General features: G+C 36.9%; 1 protein-coding gene across 4 annotated transcripts in view; it reads left to right on the top strand.

Moving 5' to 3' along the window:
- The first annotated feature begins 294 nt into the window (after positions 1-294).
- LOC124170163 (gastrula zinc finger protein XlCGF57.1-like) overlaps positions 295-21,424 on the top strand; it is a 32,996-nt gene continuing 11,866 nt past the window's right edge. The window contains exons 1-6 of one of the 4 annotated variants that reach the window (XM_046548866.1): positions 295-329; positions 11,137-11,304; positions 12,022-12,126; positions 14,472-14,603; positions 17,931-18,056; positions 19,298-19,370. In XM_046548866.1, the coding sequence (XP_046404822.1) occupies positions 14,580-14,603; positions 17,931-18,056; positions 19,298-19,370 (223 nt within the window). In that variant the 5' untranslated portion in view covers positions 295-329; positions 11,137-11,304; positions 12,022-12,126; positions 14,472-14,579. Of the gene's footprint in view, positions 330-11,133; positions 11,305-12,021; positions 12,127-13,772; positions 13,995-14,471; positions 14,604-17,930; positions 18,057-19,297; positions 19,371-21,424 lie in introns of those variants that run through there. The other 3 variants (XM_046548865.1, XM_046548867.1, XM_046548864.1) reach the window with 3 other exon arrangements.

Genomic DNA, 21,424 nt, shown 5'->3' with positions numbered 1-21,424 from the left:
ATATTCACTTCAATTGTAGCAAGCCAGATAACTGTAGAGGATGCCTTATACGATTTAGTCCACTTAAAAGTAAGTGGCGGGTTACATGTTATCGATTTCCTTACCTCTTGTTTGTTTAATTCCGTTCTATGAGTACATATTTTCCTTGGTACGTCTGAAATCTCTTGAATATGTTTTCATTCCTTTCTTAGGTTGCTGTGGGAGATGGCCTGCCTGCAACTTTATGTCCACTGTGCTTGAAAAAGCTCATCGAATTCAACGATTTCAGAAATATTTGTCATTTATCGGACGCAGAACTGAGAAAATTTTCGTCCAGAAATTACTTCAGGGTGAGTGCTACTTATATTTTTTCATTGGAATCCTCGCGTAACTTCCACATAGTGTTAAATAATTCTCGCTAACAGATATTAACTTGTTCGTGATTATGTACCGTGTAGCCCGGTATTAGTAGTTTTAAGTTTATATCAACGAGAATGAAAAATGTAGCAAGATATTTGTATTTGTTGGTTGAACTAGTTATAACAGTAACTTTAAAAAGTAACTTAATTGTGTATTTGATGAATCACTTGCCACGACGGGCTAAGTATAAGGCTTTATGACTACAACAAACTGGTACGTGCAACGTTTGTTAAAAATCGCTTTGTTTAGGCATCAAAAGTTAATGGGGTATTAAATTTGTTAATGAACAGCATTAGACGGTACTAAAGGCCCTTGTGCATGATACTCTATGTGCATGATCAACTGAGCAGTGAAAAGAGTCCAATGCCCCACATAGTGTTTCCGAATTAGTTAATCCTGACGAGGTATTAGTTAACTAGCGGTTGGTTTCTCAATGTTGACGAGTGAAGTCGTTTTTTTTTTCTTTTTGTATTGTGAATGTGAATGACCAACTCAAAAAAGATATCAATGAATATGAAAATTTTTGTGGAATATGTTTTCGATGTATTTCTTTTGCTTTTTACCTCCTGTTTGGTTTTAAATTCCAACACTTACAGTTAAGATAATTTATAGAATCGTACTAGCGGACTTTAAGAAGTTTATTTATCATTTTTAACTCGTGATACACGAAGATATATCGAATGAAGTATTTCAACAAATCGATCGAAAATGTTTAGAACAGGTTAAGAAAATTTATTGTACATACCTGGCTATTTAGTGTACTTGTTCGTCGCAATGTTACAATATTAAGCCTGATGCATTTTTTTAATTTGTAACATATCTGATTGATTTGATAACAATATTATCTGCTAAAATTATCTTTGTCAGCTGTTTATCAAATGTTTTATGTCCTTGCTTATATAAACCGTTAATGGAACGATTCTTCAATAATAATATTTTGTGTGCATGATTTTGGTACTATCAAAAATCATGTACACAAAAGTTGTTTTTTATTTATTGAGTATGTGGTTTTTATTTATCGAGAGTGTGGTTTTAGTTAATACACTGTAACAATGGGTACATTTTTATAGGTATCCTAATTTTAAGAGATGTTTTTCATTGTGAAATACTATTTTTTATGTATTGAGATGTTTTTCCCATGTAAGAATCATCGTAATTGTGGTTGGGGATATTGAACACTGTATTTGTCGTTGTTGATCGGGTTCGATCATGAGCAATTAAAAGAATGCAATTATCCATAGACGTTTATTCGGCGAGCTCATACAGTAGACTGCACAGAATAAGTGTGTGTGGCCAACCCACAGGTGAATAGTGAGGTGGCGCTGATGCCATCTCACGGCCACTTTGGCAACTACATCAACATCTCCCCTTTTTTAAGAGTTGAATTAATTAATTCACTTATGTTAGCTGAATCTGAACGAAATAAATACCCATCTCAAAACAATGTAATAACAAATAATATGCATTAACAATATGTTCAACAAAATATATACATGATTCAACACTCTTGAATGTACCGCTGAGGCTTTCTTATCACATGACCACTCTTTGTCGTGTGGTTGCCCGAGCTCTGAATGGTCTCATGTAATTTATTTGTTTCAGGCACTTTAATTACTGGTGTGTCTTGGTCAGTCAATGAATTTCGGGAAATATGGACCCTATTTCTTGTGAAACTGGTACCATTACGGTCCACTACTTCATAAGAACGCGGCTTACCATTCACCGCAACCACCTTTCCTGGTAACCATATACTATCAGGCCTTTTTTTAAATAAAACCGGATCACCAGATTTAAATGGTGACATTTCTTTGGTGTGTTTGTCATAATATCTCTTTTGAGCCATCTGACGTCGAGACCATTTACTTAAAGTATCATTGGTCACACAAGGTTTTAAATTGGCATTATGAGTAGGTATTCTTGACCGCAACTGCCGTGAAAATAGCATTTGTGCAGGGGAAGGCAGGTATGGCTTCGGGGTGTTCCTGTACTCCAGCAAACACAAATACATATCACCACCTGATTCGGCAGATTTTTTATAAATATGTTTAACAATTTTTACTCCACTATCCGCCTGACCATTCGATTGAGACCATTTGGAGCTAACGATTACATGTTCAAATTCATACTGTGACACAAATCTCTTAAAATCTTTAGAAGAAAATTGAGTACCATTGTCAGTTACCAAAATAGCAGGTATTCCAAACCTTGAAAAAATGCATTTTCAATGGTTGATAACCGACTGACTTGTCACATTACTAAGTTTAGCGACTTCAATATATTTTGAGTAGTAATCCATTACCACCAAATACATTTTACCATTCCATTGAAATAAATCAGCACCTAGTTTATACCAAGGAATACCAGGGACTTTATGCCATAACAATGGTTCTTTCGGATTAGCAGGTTTAAACTGTAAACAAGTTGTACATTTACTAATTACATTACACAAATCGTTATTAATCCCCGTCCAAAACAATGCACTTCTTGCTCTAATTTTTGCTGTTACAAGTCCTACATGGCCTTCATGAAGCCTTTCAATCATATCTCTTTGAAGGGCTTTAGGAACAACAATACTATTATTTTTAAAAATTACATCATTAATCTCAGTCAATTCATCCCTGAAATTCCAAAATGGCCTTGCTACAAGACTAACTTCATTTTTACTTCTAGGCCACCCATTAATGGTGTACCTTTTCACCTCAGATAAGCATTTATCCTGCTCAGTTTCCAATTTAAATTTTTCCCACAAGGGTTTTGACATAGGTAGGTTTTCAGTCACCAGTTTGGCTTGACATATTACTTCCTCATTGAGACTTTCTAAATTTGCATCCACGCCATCGGAAATATAAGCTCTAGAAAGTGTATCTGCAATGTACAGTTCTTTCCCAGGCTTATACATAACTTGTAAGTTATAAGCTTGAATTGCTAACATCATACGTTGCAAGCGTGCAGGGACTTTATTTAATGGCTTTTTAAATAGCGTCTCCAAAGGACGATGATCAGTTTCCACAAGAACTTGCCTACCATACACATACTGTCTAAAACGAAGGCACCCAAACACAATACCTAACATTTCCTTTTCAAGTTGACAATAACGAACTTCTGTGGAAGTAAGTGCTCTTGATGCAAATGCTACTGGTTTTCCTTCCTGTAAAACCACTGCACCAAGGCCTGTGGAAGAACTATCCACTGAGAGAATAACATCCTTATTTGCATCAAAGTACTGTAATACAGGGGCAGTGATTAGCTTTTGATTTAGTTTTTGAAAAGCCTGCTCTTGACGATCTGTCCACAAAAACATAACATTCTTTTTCAGCAACTCTCTTAACACTAGGAGGACGGGAGTTTCGCGCTACCTAGAAGGACGGCTAGGGGTCATTTGACCCCTAAAATGTATTTTGGAATAAAACGCCTAATTTTCAACCAATATTCAGTTTAATCATATTAATTGTTGAATCAGTTCATTAAAAACACTATTTCATATAATTAAATATTATTTTCATCGTCAAAAGTTAATAACAATTATTTTAAAGAATCGTGAATTAAACCGTAATCTAGTAGTCGATTGCAAATGTAATAATGAAAATACATACACTCAATACAAAAGTTGTGTTACATGTTTGAACAATAGGGGTACTGGGTTTACAAAATTTGCATTAAAATTTTTGAAACTTATTACTTTGTTGTAAATCTCAGACAGACAGTATTTTTTCAGCGCTGTTCCAACAAACTATTTTTAGCGCTGAATGCGTTCATTGGACGATTTATTAATCTACATCTAAATCTACACACTAACCTGCTAGCCGCTTAAAAGCGAGTGGCAGGGGGTGTTAGAACACCAGCCATTTGCACATGAAAAGGAATTTGGAAAATGGAAAGGAAATTGATGTAATGATTCAATTTGATGGTATTTGGCACCTTTTTCTTTTTTGTGCCCGTGGAGATATGGCTGGTGGATTTGGAGACCTGTAAATAAATTGATACATGCTATCCATCATATCTACTCCCGCTTTGTTTTTACTATGAAATAGGATGGTCTCTGGTATTCTTTTATTCGTTTCGGAAATAGTGTCGTCTGAGATCATGCTGCTGAGTGAAAGTACATTATTGCTCTAGTTTGCCTGATTTGCCTGAACCGGGTACTTCCATATTCAAAATGAAGTAAATCATCCTCCACACTTGCCTCTTGCTGATTATATTATATACATGGCACTAAAGTGCTCACGGGCAAGAAAATAGCGCGAAAACCAGTTGTGGGTCAAATGACCCCTAGCCGTCCTTCTAGGTATAACACGTCATAAAAATTTAAAACAAAACAGTATTGTTGAATTTTCACTAATTTATCAAAATATAGACCAAAATGAACAAAGTCAAGAAGTTTCAAAATTTAAAAAAATATTTTAATAAGAGAAAAATAAATTTGAATCCTGAAAATGGGTCAAATGACCCCTGCCGTCCTTCTAGTGTTAATGGTTCTGATAGGGTGGAATAGTTATCTATATGCCTTGAAACATAGTTGGTCATACCCAGAAATCTTTCAATTCCTTTCTTATCAGTGGGAGGATTCATTTCAGTGATGGATCTCACACGCAAGGGATCTAGACTTACAACCTTTTTGGAAAAAATATGGCCCAAAAAGGAAGCTTCATTTGTGAAAAACTGGCATTTATCTAAATTAAATTTTATTCCATTTTTCTGGGCAACTTGAAGAACTTTTATCACTCTTAGGTAAAGTTCGTCTACACTAGAACCCCAAATACAAATTTCATCTAAATAAGTACAAGTACCTTCTATATTTTCAAATATTTGTGCCATTAATCGATGAAACAATTCAGGGGCACTGGAAACACCAAATGGCATTCTGCAAAAGACAAAACGCCCAAATGGGGTAATAATGGTGCACACCTCACTACTTCTTTCATCCAGCTTCATCATCCAAAACCCACTTGAAGCATCAAGAATAGTGAAAACCTTAGCACCACACATTCTATATTTTATTTCATCAAATGTTGGCAATTGAAATTTAGGAACAATTATACATTTATTTAATTCACGAGGGTCAATGCAAATTCTAATTTTATTACTCCTTTTCCTCACAATGACAATATTGTTGACCCATTTAGTCGGCTTGGTAATTGGTTCAATCACTCCTGCCGCTACCATGCGCTGGAGTTCATTTTTTAATTCTGTGTGGAGACTTAAAGGAATCCTACAGGCTGCTTGAACAACAGGTCTACTATTTTCCTTAACTTCAATCGACACGACACCAGGCAGAGTGCCTACACTACCATCAAACAATTCTGAAAACTGGGAATTAATTTTAGAGATGAGTGTCTGTCGAACATCTTCACTTACAACAGTACATACCACACTCCAGTCACCTTCAATTGACGAATTAGTTACTTGAATTAGATTTAATTTTATGCTGGATTTCAGACCAATTATTGGAGCACAATCAATACCAAGAATTACAAACTGCAATGTATTTATAACACCAGTCCTATCCCTTAAATTTATAGGACAACAACCAACAACTGGTACACTTGAGTGATCTAATTGTAATATCTTTTTAGTACAAGGTTTAATTATTTTCTCATTCAACCCAACTCTTCTAAAATCTTTTATACTCAAAATGTTACATTGAGCTCCAGAATCAATTTTAAACTTAACATCTTCTTGTTGTACAATGTAACTTTTCAAAAGTTCATTTTTGAATGGACAATTACTTCCATCCTCAGCCACAAGAGCAATTCCCAAGAAAAACTCATCACTTTCTTGAGCTTCATGAACTCTACTCACACAATTGTTAGACATATTACAATTTTTCATTTTAAAATTTAAGTTATCATTCTTCCTTGATCTGTTCTTTAAACACTTATTGGCAAAATGATTCAACTTTGAACACAACCGACACCGTTTTCCATATGCCGGACATTTATTTATTCCGTGCGAACCGCCACAGTACTTACAGTTCACTATCCTTTTAGCACCAGGATTACCGTCAATTAGCATTCTGCGATTCCTCACAGCCAACAGGACTTCTTCCCCTTTGTCCACTTGATCCATGGTCACCACGTCCAGTCTGGAGGCCTCGACGTTCTTGAGGAACTTCATCACGTAATCTAGAGTAAGACGCTTGTCGTCCTCTGAAATTAATCTGGTCTTCAGGTCGGAATGTTTGGAATCCAACCCAGAAATTATCTTACTCTTAGTCAGCTCCTCACGTAGCGATCCTAATTCGCATTGCAGACTAATGTTAATTACTGCCGTGAAATAGTCCTCGAACCTCTCATCTGGCATCTGTTTTCGGCAGAAGAAATTGTGCCGCAGCACCGTCAGGCTCTTTTTTGGAGAGAAGTACTCTTCAAAGCGACTTATGACTACGTCCACTTTCGTACTCTCGCTGGCAGTCAAATTGAACGAGTTGAAAACCGAGATGCATTTTTCACCGATGTAGTTCAACAAATCGTTTACTTGACGTTCCTCACTTTCTTTGTCAAGTGCATGCGCTTTTAAATAGATTTTAAATCTTTGTATCCAGAGTTGGAAATTATTTCTCATGTTCCCTTCTAAATTCAAAGGTTTTAACTCGGACATTTTTGCGTCCATTTTACGGTGACGTTCCACGAATTACGCACACGCGAGGAAATTAATTATACATGAACTCGCACTAACACTTCTGACACCATGTCGTTGTTGATCGGGTTCGATCATGAACAATTAAAAGAATGCAATTATCCATAGACGTTTATTCGGCGAGCTCATACAGTAGACTGCACTGAATAAGTGTGTGTGGCCAACCCACGGGTGAATAGTGAGGTGGCGCTGATGCCATCTCACGGCCACTTTGGCAACTACATCAACAGTATTGCTTTTTAAATCGGTAGGGGTTGTTGCATTACGGTTCGTGCGTAAATGTCTGTTTACTCCATGAATTTACCTGTGCTAGTTATTGTCTAAATAAATGAATCCAGAAATGTACACAAGAATGCGTGGGGTAACACACCCAACTTGTGTGAATGCATGAATAGAAAATAGAACCTGTCTGATTTGGTCCTTGCATTCATTATTCATGCATTCACACATTAACTTACATATGATATTGTGTGGTGTAAACAGGCCTTAAAAATATGAGGTGATGATTTTGATTCATCATGTATTTTTTTGGTTAACTTTTTTGAATATTCTTATAATTTGTAGACATAAGTTTTTTTCTAAATAGCTTCATGGCATAGGGAATGGGATGTATTTCATTTTGCAGATCTATTTTGTTTAATGAATTTGAAGTGCATGGAAAAATTGTTGGGGTAGAAATTGGAATGAACTACTTGAATGGGAAGGTCTTCTTTCCTTGTATATTTTTGGGATAGCTTGCATTATAATTTTAATGGCTGTCTTTCCAAAATCACCACCAGGTTATGACACACACAATAAAAACTTTAGAAAGCAGTTTTTGTGAGGCCATAATATCATACTGTGTTGTGTATGAGTGTGTTACTTTGCTTTGTGCAATATTTCTTCAGCAGACGCTCGCTCGTGTACATGTAATTTTGCATTGCACGTTTCATTGTCTCTTCTTGAAAGATGCAACCCATGAAGCACTGGCTTAGAATTCTAATCCTGGAGATATGTGATGAAATCACCCTGAAATAGCCTATTTTTGTGAAGTCCGCATCATCACCAGTTCATTCCTGTTCCTGGCTTCCACAAAGCGATCGTATACCCATCTGTCGATCATTTCAAGCTTGTCAATTTTCGTTCTCCCTGATTTTATGTCTTTCTCCCACGTGGAAACTGGGTAACTCTTCAAAGACAGTATGTTTCAAATCTTTTGCTCTGAAAATAAGTTCCCTTCATTTTGATGCCAGTACCACAGTTTTACCACTCCTGCTTGGATGAATCTTGATGACATAAATGTCAATATAGGGCTTATTCTCAAGAAGCAGTCAAGTAAAAAAATGTAAAACGTATGAAATCAACTAATCTGAAGAAGATGGAACAGATAACAAAAATTATGGTGGCTGACTGGAAAAAATTTACTCTCTCCGAGTCTCGAACCCTGGTCTTTCAAAATGAAAGTGCGGTGCGTTACCACTAGGCCAAACTGGCATTGAAACAATGAGCCAAATTGTTTAATTAAATTCAATGTGATCGTATTTTTAAATTTTAAATGCTTCTTTCCCTCAAACCCAGGCTTATATGGACAAAACCCTTCAACAGTATTCATATCTAAATGTCTACTTTCAAATTAAAAAGGTGTCATCTTCTTTCTTGACAGCACTTGCACAGTCTCCATGAGACTGTTAGAGATACTTCATGGTGATATCAGGTTGCCTCAGGGGATCCCATTTTTTATTTGAAATCAATTATCTATGCTTTCATTAAACAACCATTGTCGACATTAACGTAAAATAATTTTCATAAATCTTCTTTCCTCAAAATAGGGTTGTTCACCATGTATTTTTTATTTAAGAAATCGAAAGATCGTGCTTCAGAAGGGGCAATGACAATTATATTATGCTATTTTCTTCATTGTACATGTTAAGAGAAGGCTTTAAACAGTCACAAATTTTATGTTACGCCAAAAAGCCCTACTTCCATCTTGAATTGATGTGTGACGTCACTAGCCTGTAGATGCCCTACTGCAGTGTTGTTTAAGTGGCTCAGCAGGGTTATTCCACTTTTTTTTAAGATTTCCAGCGTCTGCCGCCAAATCAGTGTTTAAAGAAAATCCAAAGTTATCCTTTAATAAGAGTAATAATAAGCAAAATTACCATTGTACATATTTATTGCTCATCATATCACAAATAGCACTATAATGCACACATTTCACAAGATGTCTTTTTGATACGTATAATCAGTATATTCCAAATCAACTGATTCAATAAAAAACTTGGCTCACAATAAATATAAAAAACTATTAAATAACACTAATAAAACATGACAATCGGTTTTCCAATCACTCTGCACACACAAAAGAATTTGCACTCCTTGAAGTTCGAAAGGATTCTCCACACCTCACTTCCCACTCATTACTAACGACTTAGAATCAGTTTACGTTATTTCACATTGACATTGCGAAGACAATGAAATGAATAGGCTGAAATAAATTATTAAACTAGCTAAACCAGTTATTGTAACATCAAAAAACTTCTAATTTCACTTTCACTTTTACCGTACCCAAAATTTGACCAAAACAAACAACAGCACAATGAAATTCGTGAAATGTAAACACTGGCGAATGCTCAAAATGAATTGGCAATAGGTAATAAAATCAAACAGAACTTAGAAGCGAACAAACGTATGAAAATTAATATGCGTTCAATGTAGCCCTAAAGTACAACTAGCCCAAATGTGAAACATATCCCCTTTGCAATAGTTAGATACCTTAGATCGAAATGTATAGGGTTGATTGAACCAGCATGGAAGAAATAAATAATTTTGTTGAAGATGTTACATTCACAACTCACTTCACTTGTTGCTTCACTCTTTACTCCATCGTCTATATGCAATCATTCACTTTGGGGTACATAAAGGGCAAAAATTGTGTTCACTTGCACTAGAGGCACAATGAAAGTTCACTGCACGTAGTTTCCTAGCAAATGCAGCTATACAAAACTTTCAATGCCTGTCAACGCTAAATACGTTGCCTGCCTAAATTGAAGAATGGATTTTGTCACCTTGATCCATCCGGAAGTTTCATGCACAACAAAGGCCATTTCAAAATAAGGAATAACCTTGGTCAGTGTCTAGTCGGCATGCAGAGTGCTCAGCTTGGCATCGAGGGTACAGGCCAGCATGGCCAGGCGTACAGGCTTTCTACGTCATCACCTCTATTTCAAGATGGCGGACCGTTTTTGGCGGCGTTGAAATTGTTCGAATTTTAATTGCTAATAATTCCACCGTTACTTTTCAACGCATCTGTAATTAATCCCAATCAAAATGAAATTACACCAGAGGTGATATCCATTCGTTTTTTGAGACCATTGTCATAGGCTTGACCGACCCTATTGTAATCTGCATTTTTATCTCCTATTTATCTCAATGGATTTTAATGATTAACTTCAGTTTTATACAATTATAAGAAGTGATTTTACTTGAATGGAGAAAAGTGTATTTGAGTAATGTAAAAGAACTCTTACTTGATCCATTTCTTTAGAGAAATCTAAGGAAACGTAATGCTTTATTCATATAAGAATACATTAGTAACGATTTTTTAAATGAATTAAACGCTCTCATAAGTAGGTAAATCTGTGTATGAAACTAAGAACTGGTTTATGGTCTCTATCCAAATCACTATGTTTTTTGGTAGTTTCATTGTTCATGGAAAGAGTTATTGTTGTTTATGATCAATTTTCTTTGCTTTGAAAAGTTTTTATTTATAATGGAACTTACCCTTGATCAATGTTATGTTGTCAGGTTCTCAAGTTTAACAATGTCACTACAATTTTTTCAAAATTTGAGTTTTTTAATCTTTCTTTACTGTAACTATCACTTGAGATAGCATATGAAACTAGCACAAACATGAATTTTGCCCCACCAACTGAGACATCACTTATTCGACCATAGAGATCCATATCTACCAGACCCAAAACTTGATTGACAGGTATGCTGAACCCACTCCATTTTTATATGAAAGCATAGACAGTATGTTTGACATCCTTTTTTTACTTAAGAGCATCCCATTTATGTATTTTTAAGGAGATAAGTGTTTTTTCACTGTTACTTTTTTAGCAGAGTTTTGAAGGAGGAGAGGCAGCTGATGACAATTCCGGGCCTACTGAGGAGACTAAGGGCTGCATTCAAGGTGTAATTGAACACAATTCACAGCTCACATGCTCAGCCCAAACCACTGAGATATACCTTCCTGTGCCAGACTTAGTACTGCCCAGGGACAATGAGTTGGTAAGTTATGTTCTCGTACACAGTGAAACCTGATTTGAGCCACCTTCATTTGTACAAATTTCTTGGTTCTATAAGGAAGAGGGTGTGTCTGTCATAAGTATAAGTATATTTACGGGAAGTCACTCACAGTTATGCAACCGTCAGTTGAGGGCTTTACTAGTTGTATCGTATGAGGCAGAAAGCTGACTCACTAATATTTTTCAGTCAATATCACTTGTACAACACCGGAAATATTCTGATAGAAATTGCATGTACCTGATGAAGTAGACTTGTTGATAACTGTGTGAAATGTCTGTTCAATCCATTTGTCTTGGTTGTAACTGGGATGTGTATCATTATTGCCCTCTTTTTGTTTGAACCCATCTTCCTCCTTTATTTCAATGAAGGATCCAGCTTGTTGTGGCACCTCTTTATTAGCCTGGGTAAAGAAAATATGAAGACAATTCAATGTACAGTGGAACCTCGATCTATTGTTCCAGCTGTTTTGCCTCTGCTGTAAGTGGCCAAAACTCTCATTCAAACCACACGCTCTTTGTGACATAACTCCCCCTCCCTTGTTGAACATTGATATTCTGGAGTTTGATCTGTGAGTGGCAAGAATATCATTAGTACATTGGCCAGCTGAAGTGGTGTTAAGGAGAAGAGGATCTTTTTATCACCGAATTAGATAATAATTATTTTTTCTTTAATTGAGTGAAGCCCATTACTATCTTCCAGTTTCAAGTAAAAGATGAGAATGAAGGGAATTATCCTGAGCTGTACACATCAGATCCCACAGGAACTTCCACTGATATCCCAGACCCATTGGCCAGTGATGACTTGGTGAGTGTACTCTTGCCTAGTACAGTACTGTTTTTCCCCTTATTGAACTTGCGTAGTTGTGTTTTTCTACGGCACAGTGTCATTTCTTTGTGGAATATTACCAGCACTTCGCAGCAGAAACGTAAAGCATTCTCCCTCACTTGATCAATAATGACCAACTACAGAATATATTTCATGAATGAATCATTTAAATTGAATGATTCATTGTAATGAGCAGTTTTTCTGTTTTTTGCTAGACTGACAGCTCACATTTGTATACTGAGCAAGTGAGTACACTGTCATCACATCACTGAGAAGTCATTATTTTTATGATCATAGATACCCAGTTTTTACTTCCGATCACCACAGAGCAGAAGGGGGGTAAAGAATTGAGAGTTTTACTGAGTACTGTTGAATTTGATACTCTCTAACAGAATTACCATGATGTCATTACTGCTCTTGAAATTAGAGAATCGGTATTAAGTCCATGGCAATTTTCTCTATATCTTATCATCTTTCCTTCAGAACCGGCTACAACACACTATAGTAAATGGGTCATGTTCTTTGATGGCACCATATGGAGTCCCACAAGGGAGTGTCTTCGGACCTTTACTGTTTGCTTTATACATAGATGATATGGTTAACATAGTCGCCTCCACCAATTGTAAAATATTATTATACACGGATGACTGCAGAATTTTTAAACAGATTGATTCCCCAAGAGATTGCCTTGCTCTGCAGAAGGCTCTTGATGCCGTAGACCAATGGTCTGAGATTTGAAGTCTGAAAATTAATCCAGCCAAGTCTACAATACTACCATTCACCCTACGAAGTCTATCCTGAGTATAAATTACCAATTATCTGGAAATCAAATTCCTTCAGTCACCTCTCAGAAGGATTTAGCGGTTATTTTTTACTCTAAGCTGCTCTTCCGTGAACACTTAAAATCCATTTCCACCCATCCTATGTCTTTGATGGGAATGATGTATTGCCACAGTGAGGTGTTGGATTTGATTGCTCTACGCACCTTCTTCCTTTCCTGAGTCTCTTCGGTCCTAGATTACTGCAGCCAAATCTGGTCTACAACCCCACCTTCTTCATTAAAGCTCCTAGGATGCACTTTGAATTTTTTCCTTTCTTATGTCCGCTACCGCCACTTGCCTTTTCGTAACTTCTCCCTCAATAAGATTGAATCCTCTCTTGGCATTGCTACTTTAGCTGATCACCATATCCTCAATGACCAGAGACTTCTTAAATATCACTTATGGCAAATACAGATCATCTGACCTTCTTTCTTTTTTTGCGCTTCGTGTTCCTTCACGAACGACGAGGTCAAGTGACCTATTTCATTGTTTCACCCCCCACCTTTCTGTCTCCAAACTTTCTTTTCTATTCAGACTTCCTTTTTCCATTAACTCATATGCTAAATGTTATGTTCCAAATTTTGATCCTTTTTTTCATCCCTCATCCATCTTGCACCATCACTATCATAATTTTCCCCTATTCCTTACACCACCCGATGAAATTTACAATTCTTTGTTATTTTTTTGTAAGTACTGTTGAATATTTTTTTGTTCATTATTGGTTACATTGCTTTATATTATTAAATTGTTTCTCCTGTTATTTTAGTCCTTTGTAATTGGCCTCGTGCTGTTTTTGGACTGGATTAAATGAATAAATCATGATGCAGCTGCTAGCCAGATCCCAAAAAATAACTCATTCCTTATGAGAGATTGATGCTCACAGGATTGAGATTGTTTCATATTTGTATTTTTTGCTGGAAGTGAACAGGAATTTATAACAAGGACTACGGATTTGTCCTGCTTTACCATTTTCGAATGGGGTGTTGGACGTTAGCAGTGCAAGTAGATTGCCAAAAGACATCAACTGTAAGTGACATAAACTGATTTTCATTTACTTTGACTCAATTTTCTGCTGCTGTTGCTCATAGTCTCTAAACCCTTCCACTATAAATTTAATATATATATTTTGCTTATTCTTAGATTTTTATAATTTTTTTAGAAGTCAGTGCTCTTTGCTTGGCTCCTTTTTTAAAATAAGTTATAATGAAAGAGGAATTCCACAATTTTAAGAGCTACTCACTCTCAAGATTATCCCAATAAAGATTTGCCTTTGTCTTACCAAGGATTTCATTAGATTGTATTGAAGGAATGAGAACTTAATTGGCCAAATGTTGTTGGTTGATAAGGTAAATATGTTATCTACAAAGAGGCCAGAATAGTTCATCAGGGATTATGTACTTGTTTACTACAGAAATCCTGTATTTCAAGCTTCATTCATGATCACTTTTGCTTGTGCACCAATGGATTAAAATGTGTATCAAAGTGTGTTCCTCTTTCCAATAGAGTGATCCATTAACGTACAAGAGCACTTCTGTTAAAAATGATGAGATTAGCGATAATGAAGAAGGATATGTGGTGAATGATTGCTCTGTTGCTGCCACAAGTAAACAGATGCATCAAGACTCTTCTAATCAGGTAATACTATTTATGAACAATTTATTGTCTGTGGAACCTGAATTGCATATGGACTATGTTGTCATCATAAATCCACATTCCTAAAATGCGTGTCTTAGTCCTCAATTCTTGTTTAACATCTGCTTATCTTTTCATGTGTATGTTCTTCCTTTTGTCTACCCTTAATAACCTGACCTATAAAAAACATTCACAGCCATTTTTTCCCTTCTTTCTGTCCACCATTCCTCCTCTTGGTCTGTCGATTGTTCTTATAAGGTCGTCATATCTCATGATATGGCCGATTAAGTTACGGTTTTTGGAAGTCATCTTTTCTCCCACTCCTTCATGCATACTTGTTACTTAGTGAAATTTTGTATCGTCCAAATTCTTTGGGAGCAACACATTTCCAAAGCTTCCACTTTTGACTTTTCTGCAGTTGTCAAATTTGAAACCTTACTACCATTTATAAATATGTTCCATATGTAGTGTCTGATGAATTGTTTCCTTACTTCTGTATTTTTGTTCTCAGCTTTGAGCGAATTTTTAATTTTTGTAGAATGCTTTCTGTGACTGTGCTATTCTACTGATTATTTCTTTCTCGCTTCATCCATCACTGGTTATTCTGCTTCCTGTAGTATAACACGTCAGTTGGTTTTCAAGGTTATGAGAGGTGAATATGACATAGTGATGAAACCATGGTCATTAGTGGAGTTAAATTTTAAGTGATAAAGTTATATTTTGTTGTATATACTTATCTTGGATATATTGCATTTACACCCAAAACAATTTCACATCCTTGAAAGCACTGTTGTATATCTTTTGAGCAAACATGTTGTTAAGGATCAGTTATTTCTGGGAAAACTAATGACGTTCCACTTCAATATACATTGTAAAATTTTTATTTAGTCCCTGGAAGTAAAAACACCTCAATTTGGGTAAAATTAACCTTCATATTTTCCCATTGAAGTTAAGTATCTTTTGTCCTATAAGGAGTTCATGTATAGATATTTTTTTCATTATAAGGGATTGAACGAACTACGGCCGTCAAACAGTTGAAAAAAAATTAATTTCACAAGACCGTATTCTTTGATGGGTGGATGGGAGAGGTAATAATGCTAAAACGGGGAGTGATGGACAAAATAAGACACTAACGGAAATACAAACTTGAAACTAACACACGCACAAGCACTCACTTACTCAGGTTTGTGAAAAACACGCTACCGACAGTGACCGAACCACACAATAGAAAAGGACAAAGGATAAAATAAATAAAACATGCTCCCATTCACGCACCTCGCGGGTTTGCTCCAAGGAACAAAAGGCCGCGTAGGACACACGCACTCACTCACTCAGGTTTGTGAAGCTCTCGCTTACGACAGTGACCCACTCACACAAAAGAAAAAGACAAATGATAAACAAATAAAACACGCTCCCATTCACGCACCTCGCGGGTTTGCTCCAAGGAACAACTGGCCGCGTAGGACACACGCACTCACTCACTCAGGTTTGTGAAGCTCTCGCTTACAACAGTGACCCACTCACACAAAAGAAAAAGACAATTGAAAAAATAAATAAATAAAACAAGCTCTCACTCACGCACCTCACGGGTTTGCTCCAAGGAACAACTGGCGGCGTAGGACACACGCACTCACTCACTCAGGTTTGTGAAGCTCTCGCTTACGACAGTGACCCACTCACACAAAAGAAAAAGACAAATGAAAAAATAAATAAAACACGCTCTCACTCACGCACCTCGCGGGTTTGCTCCAAGGAACAACTGGCCGCGTAGGACACACGCACTCACTCACTCGGGTTTGTGAAGCTCTGGCTTACGACAGTGACCGCCACACACACAGGAAATGGGAAGGTAAAGGGTAAAAAGTGCCCAAGAAGTATCTCCTGACACCAGGTGTTTCTCCTGCCAAGCAGCCCTCCTCAAAGGAGAATGTTCAAAACTATTGCAATTTTGAGCGTAGTAATGCTCGTTGATGGAGAGGTTGATGTAATTGGTCGAACGTCAGGGGTTGGGGGGAGGTGAGTAGCCAATACTGAGGAGGGTCAAGAATTGCGGAGGTGGGGGAAGGAGTGGGGGTAAGGAAGTCGTTGGGATAAGGAAAAAAGGGGGGAAATGGAAAATTACGGAGCGGTTGGAAGAAAGCCGTTATTAGATGTTTTGTGTTTTGAAATCAGGGAAAAAAGACAAGATGTTGCTGGACCTTGGTCACTGTTCATGGTTTTGCCTTGGTGTTTTTGTATGTGTATAGATTCATAAAAGTCTAATAAATGGTCAGGGGCGTGTTTTATAAGGCTGATGTCATTAATGGTGATAGAATGAGAATTGGAGGCCACATGATGTGCTACGGATGATTTATTGAAGTGGCCGAGTCTAAAGCACGCAATGTGCTCTTTGAAGCGGGTGTTTAAGTTCCTACGTGTCTGCCCTATATAGGCTATATTGCACTCGGGACAGGTGACTTTGTATATTCCGGACTTCTGTAGGGGTTCAATCGGGTCTTTAGGGCTTCCAAGGAGGGTTCTGAGTTTATTGTTCGACACATAACACGGTTTAATGTTGTGTTTTCTGAAAACACCTTCGAGTCCTTTAGTGGACGTGGGGTCAAATGGCAGTTTTACGTATTTTTGGTCTTTGGATGAGGTTAGTGTCGTGCTGTCTTGTATACGTTTCTTGTGTTTCTGTTTCTTGAGGATCTTTCAAGTTTGTATTTCCGTTAGTGTCTTATTTTGTCCATCACTCCCCGTTTTAGCATTATTACCTCTCCCATCCGCCCATCAAAGAGTACGGTCTTGGGAAATTAATTTTCTTTCAATTTTTTTCATTAACTTGGATTTTCCTCCCAATATATCTAGTCTTAGTAACTTATTTTTATTAGTCAAAATGTTTGATATACTGACTTAAAAACCAAAACACAGGAAATTATTCTCCTTTATTGACCATATTAACTTTCCATGAATGTGTGTTATTAAATTTGTGCTCTGAAATGTCATGCAAATTTCTCCCATACAATAGTTTTCTATTAAGAATAGGATTACATCTGGAGTTTTTAATTTCCAGAAACCATTGCCCTGAGGATCATTACTTGGCTTTTGAAGGGATTTTGCAATGCAAATAAGAGGTTTTAAGTCTGCATTAAAGTGGTAAATTTAATTAACATGAGCATAAACATTATGCAATCCTAATATTAATTGCTTTGAGGAAGCTTGCAGGGTAGCATGAAGAATGTATCTATCTTGAATGAGCCTTAATTTTATTCCTGAGACAAATACTCAAAAGCATTTCTTTTTTTGTATGTCAATCATGTATGATGACGATTTGGCATTATAATGCAGCCCATAACCTTAACTGCTTCCCAAGGAGAAAAGGTGGAGGCTCAGGACACAGGAGCCATGGTGGTAGACCTGGAGTGGAGGCTGATTGAGGCGAAGAAGGAACCATCTCTGGAAGAGAATGCCCAGGTATGTATGGAATTAAATTTACCCTTTTACTGCCACCGGGACGATATATTGGCTCTCGCTGTTTAAGCGAAAACTGCCAGGGGCCAATTTATCGGCCCAAATCATTTCACTTCTTTTTTGTGAATGTGGCCTTTTCCATGGCGGTAATTTTTGTAAACCTCCATTATGTATCTATGGTTATTAGATGTAATTATATCTTAATAATTGGGAAAGATGTCTAGACGTATTAAATAAAATTAAGTAGGTGAAATATTTTTAAATTTGAAATGTTGCTAATTTCGAAAAATAGCCTTGGCAGTCCTTGTACATCCCATTTGAAGTGGTCTGGCGGTAAAAGGATTAATGGATGAAGGAAATAGTAGGTAAAAATCTAAACATTTATAATTGTAAATGATAGGGTGTTTTCCTTTCTGCACAGCTTTAAAGGTAATGTATTCTATTCAAAGTTACTAAATATTTGAACGAGTTATCTTATCTTAAAATAAGCTGTTTTTATTTTTTATGTTGTACATATGTGTAGTAGTTTTCTTGTCTTATATTTTAATATGTAAAATCCTGGGACTGATAAACCAAACCTTATTAGCCCTTCTGTGGGCACGTGGGGCACCTTAGTGGCAGATAATGTATCATGCATATGCTGTCAATCATGTATTGACATAAAATACCTGTGATATTCAGAATCTACCAATCATACAGGTGTCAAATGTCTCACATAGATGCTTATTAGTAACCGTCGCATTTTTGCACTAAAGAGTGCACAAAATGAAGTGGGTGTGTATGGGCCACGAGCAAACAGTGTAGGCAATGTTTATACTATTTTTATGGGTAATTTGGCTGGTGGCTTACTTTCACGCCTCCAGTGCAAGGGAGGGGCGTGGGGGTGCAAGCGACCTGAAGCTCTATCTTTACAAGTGACCACGCTCAACTATTTTCCCTGCAGTGAGCTGTCCTCCTTCAAAGTAGGAGCGTAGATTCCCAGTGGTGCTGTTTATTGAAAGTACAGTGACTTTTCCTCAGGATTCCTTCTCTTTTGGCTAGGCTTATGCACTGGTGTTGAGAGAAATGCAAAAATATGTAATTCTCCGAGAGTGTTGAAAAAAAAATTATTTTGAACGGAAAACATTTGTTAGGAATACCAACTTATGATGCAATGTTGAGTATGAAGTAGTTTTAGTCAATCCTTTAAAAATGTCCTGAATCCTTTGTGCATACATGATTCAGCTGTTGATGATTTCTTCCAGCTTACTTTAGGGGAGGATGGGGACCCAATTGAGAGATCGACTATTGCCCAGGAGTCCACTACGGAGGCATTTGGTGAGTATTCTTAATGGTTGAAAATAACTCTATACACGGAGGAATTTATGCTAATTGTGGACAATGTACACGTTAATCCTTTTATTTAGCTAACTTTTACTGTTACAAGAGACACGGTTGCGAAATCGACAGAGTCCACAATAGAAGCAGTGGGTTAGTTGTCTTAAGGGCTACAAATAGCGGTGCATAGATAAGTCATGGGCTTCATTCTGATGGGACATCTTTTTACTGGCCACCATCCCCAGTGTGCCAGCATGCTTTCAAATAACTATATATGTCTCTATGGATGCCTTCAGAAGAGTCTAATTACACCATGGTCTCCACAGCACCCATTTCATTCTGGACTGGAACCATGCCATCGACACCATCAATGGGCCTTAAAATTCAGGCCGATTTCAAATGTGACGACTTGCTAGATTTCATGATGACATATCATGAATGGTGGGTTGTACTGGAAGTCATCTCTTCTGAAAGTGGCCTTATTGTGACTGATTAGTCATCCATCCATATAATGTTTTCTTTAGTTTAAGTGCCAAATGGATAGGGGAGAAGAGTTACATTTGCTCACTTTTTAGTGGTCATTTGTATCATTTTTAATGCCTTGCAAAAATTTTTGTTGTATTGAAATTATTAAATATTTAACTAACCAAGTTTTGAGACCAGTTTATTGAAAAAATTTAATCACAAATCACCATAATGGAGCGCCTGGTTTGAGAATCGAGTATAGAAAAGTGAATTTCAGTCTTAATAGAAAGTGTGAATATGAAAACTGGTCATGTGAATGGAGAAATTATCCTTGATTTTGGTCCATTTTAAATTAGTGGGAAAATTAAGGAAAATATTTTAAATGTGTGCATTCCTGTTTGCCCTTCTTTCCCTAGAATAGGCTATGGTGGTTTGTTAGGTTTAATGGAGAGTCAAGCATGAAGCTTCCTTGGTGTAGAAAATACTGTTGACATAATATAAAATCGACAGTAATGCACCAGTAATGAAATCAGTATTGCTAAGAACAACCAAACTTGATTTCAATCCCTTAATTGTAGGATTTCGGTGTTATAAAACAGTGTAGTATTGATAGTGGGTGTCATGCTATCTTTGGTTAGTAAGGTAATGATTCTAGCTGTAAGTTTTATTCACCTCACTGCAGGATGTAAATTCAGGGGCAGTATTTTTCCCCTTTCAACACTGTCACGCCGAACGTGGGTCGGAACTGATGGGCATTTTCATGTCATACACCTAACGTCAGGTATAGCTGTCGTGGATTTTCAATGCAAACGATTAGACATCTGCTCCTGCCAATGTGAGGGAAGGGAATATACCCCTGAGTTAGAAATCGTGGGATGGCCATACTCTATATTACGAATTTATTTAGTATTAAGCTGTAAAGTTATGGGCAGTCACCTATACCCTTTTCTGCCAGCACCTTTGGTTGGATTACGTTTTTGTGCTACGAGAAGCATAAGTACATTTTAAGCATTTCTGTATGGATCTCTTTTTTGGTGGAAATGCATGGGTATTTTATTCCATTAGAATTCAGACCCAGCTCATCAGCGAGTCTATCCCTCACCCAGTCATAGCATTAATCCACAGCCAACTTATTGCATTACCAGTTTTTTTTTCAACTAAACATTGTATTTTATTTTCATAATTTACTCTTTTAAAAGAATTCCTGCAGTGAGGATGATCATAAATGAGTGGAAGGGTTCTGGTCTTCTACGTATGAAAATGTCCATCCCCTCCACCCAACATCCAGCACGAGAGGGTTCAGCCCGACCCACCTACTCATTTATATCCTCACCGCAGTACTCCATCGCGAAGTGGTTTCACTGTCAATGATTTTTGCTGTGATATTTTTTGTTGCATACTACATACTGTTGAATTTTTTTTACTTTGAAATGAATTATCCATTTTTTCTCTGTGCATAAGCAATTTTTTGAACGAAATTGTATCATTAAAAATAACGAATTTCTGAAGTTATAGTCTTAGGACCTTGTGTTCACTAACTTTGTTGTCACAGTAGGCTGCATTTTCCGGGTTTCACCGCATCGTGGTTG

The sequence above is a fragment of the Ischnura elegans genome, chromosome 13 (assembly GCF_921293095.1).
Source record: "Ischnura elegans chromosome 13, ioIscEleg1.1, whole genome shotgun sequence".
Taxonomy (NCBI): domain Eukaryota; kingdom Metazoa; phylum Arthropoda; class Insecta; order Odonata; family Coenagrionidae; genus Ischnura; species Ischnura elegans.
Note: the sequence above shows the minus strand (reverse complement) of the source record. Positions and strands in the feature narration are given on the sequence as shown.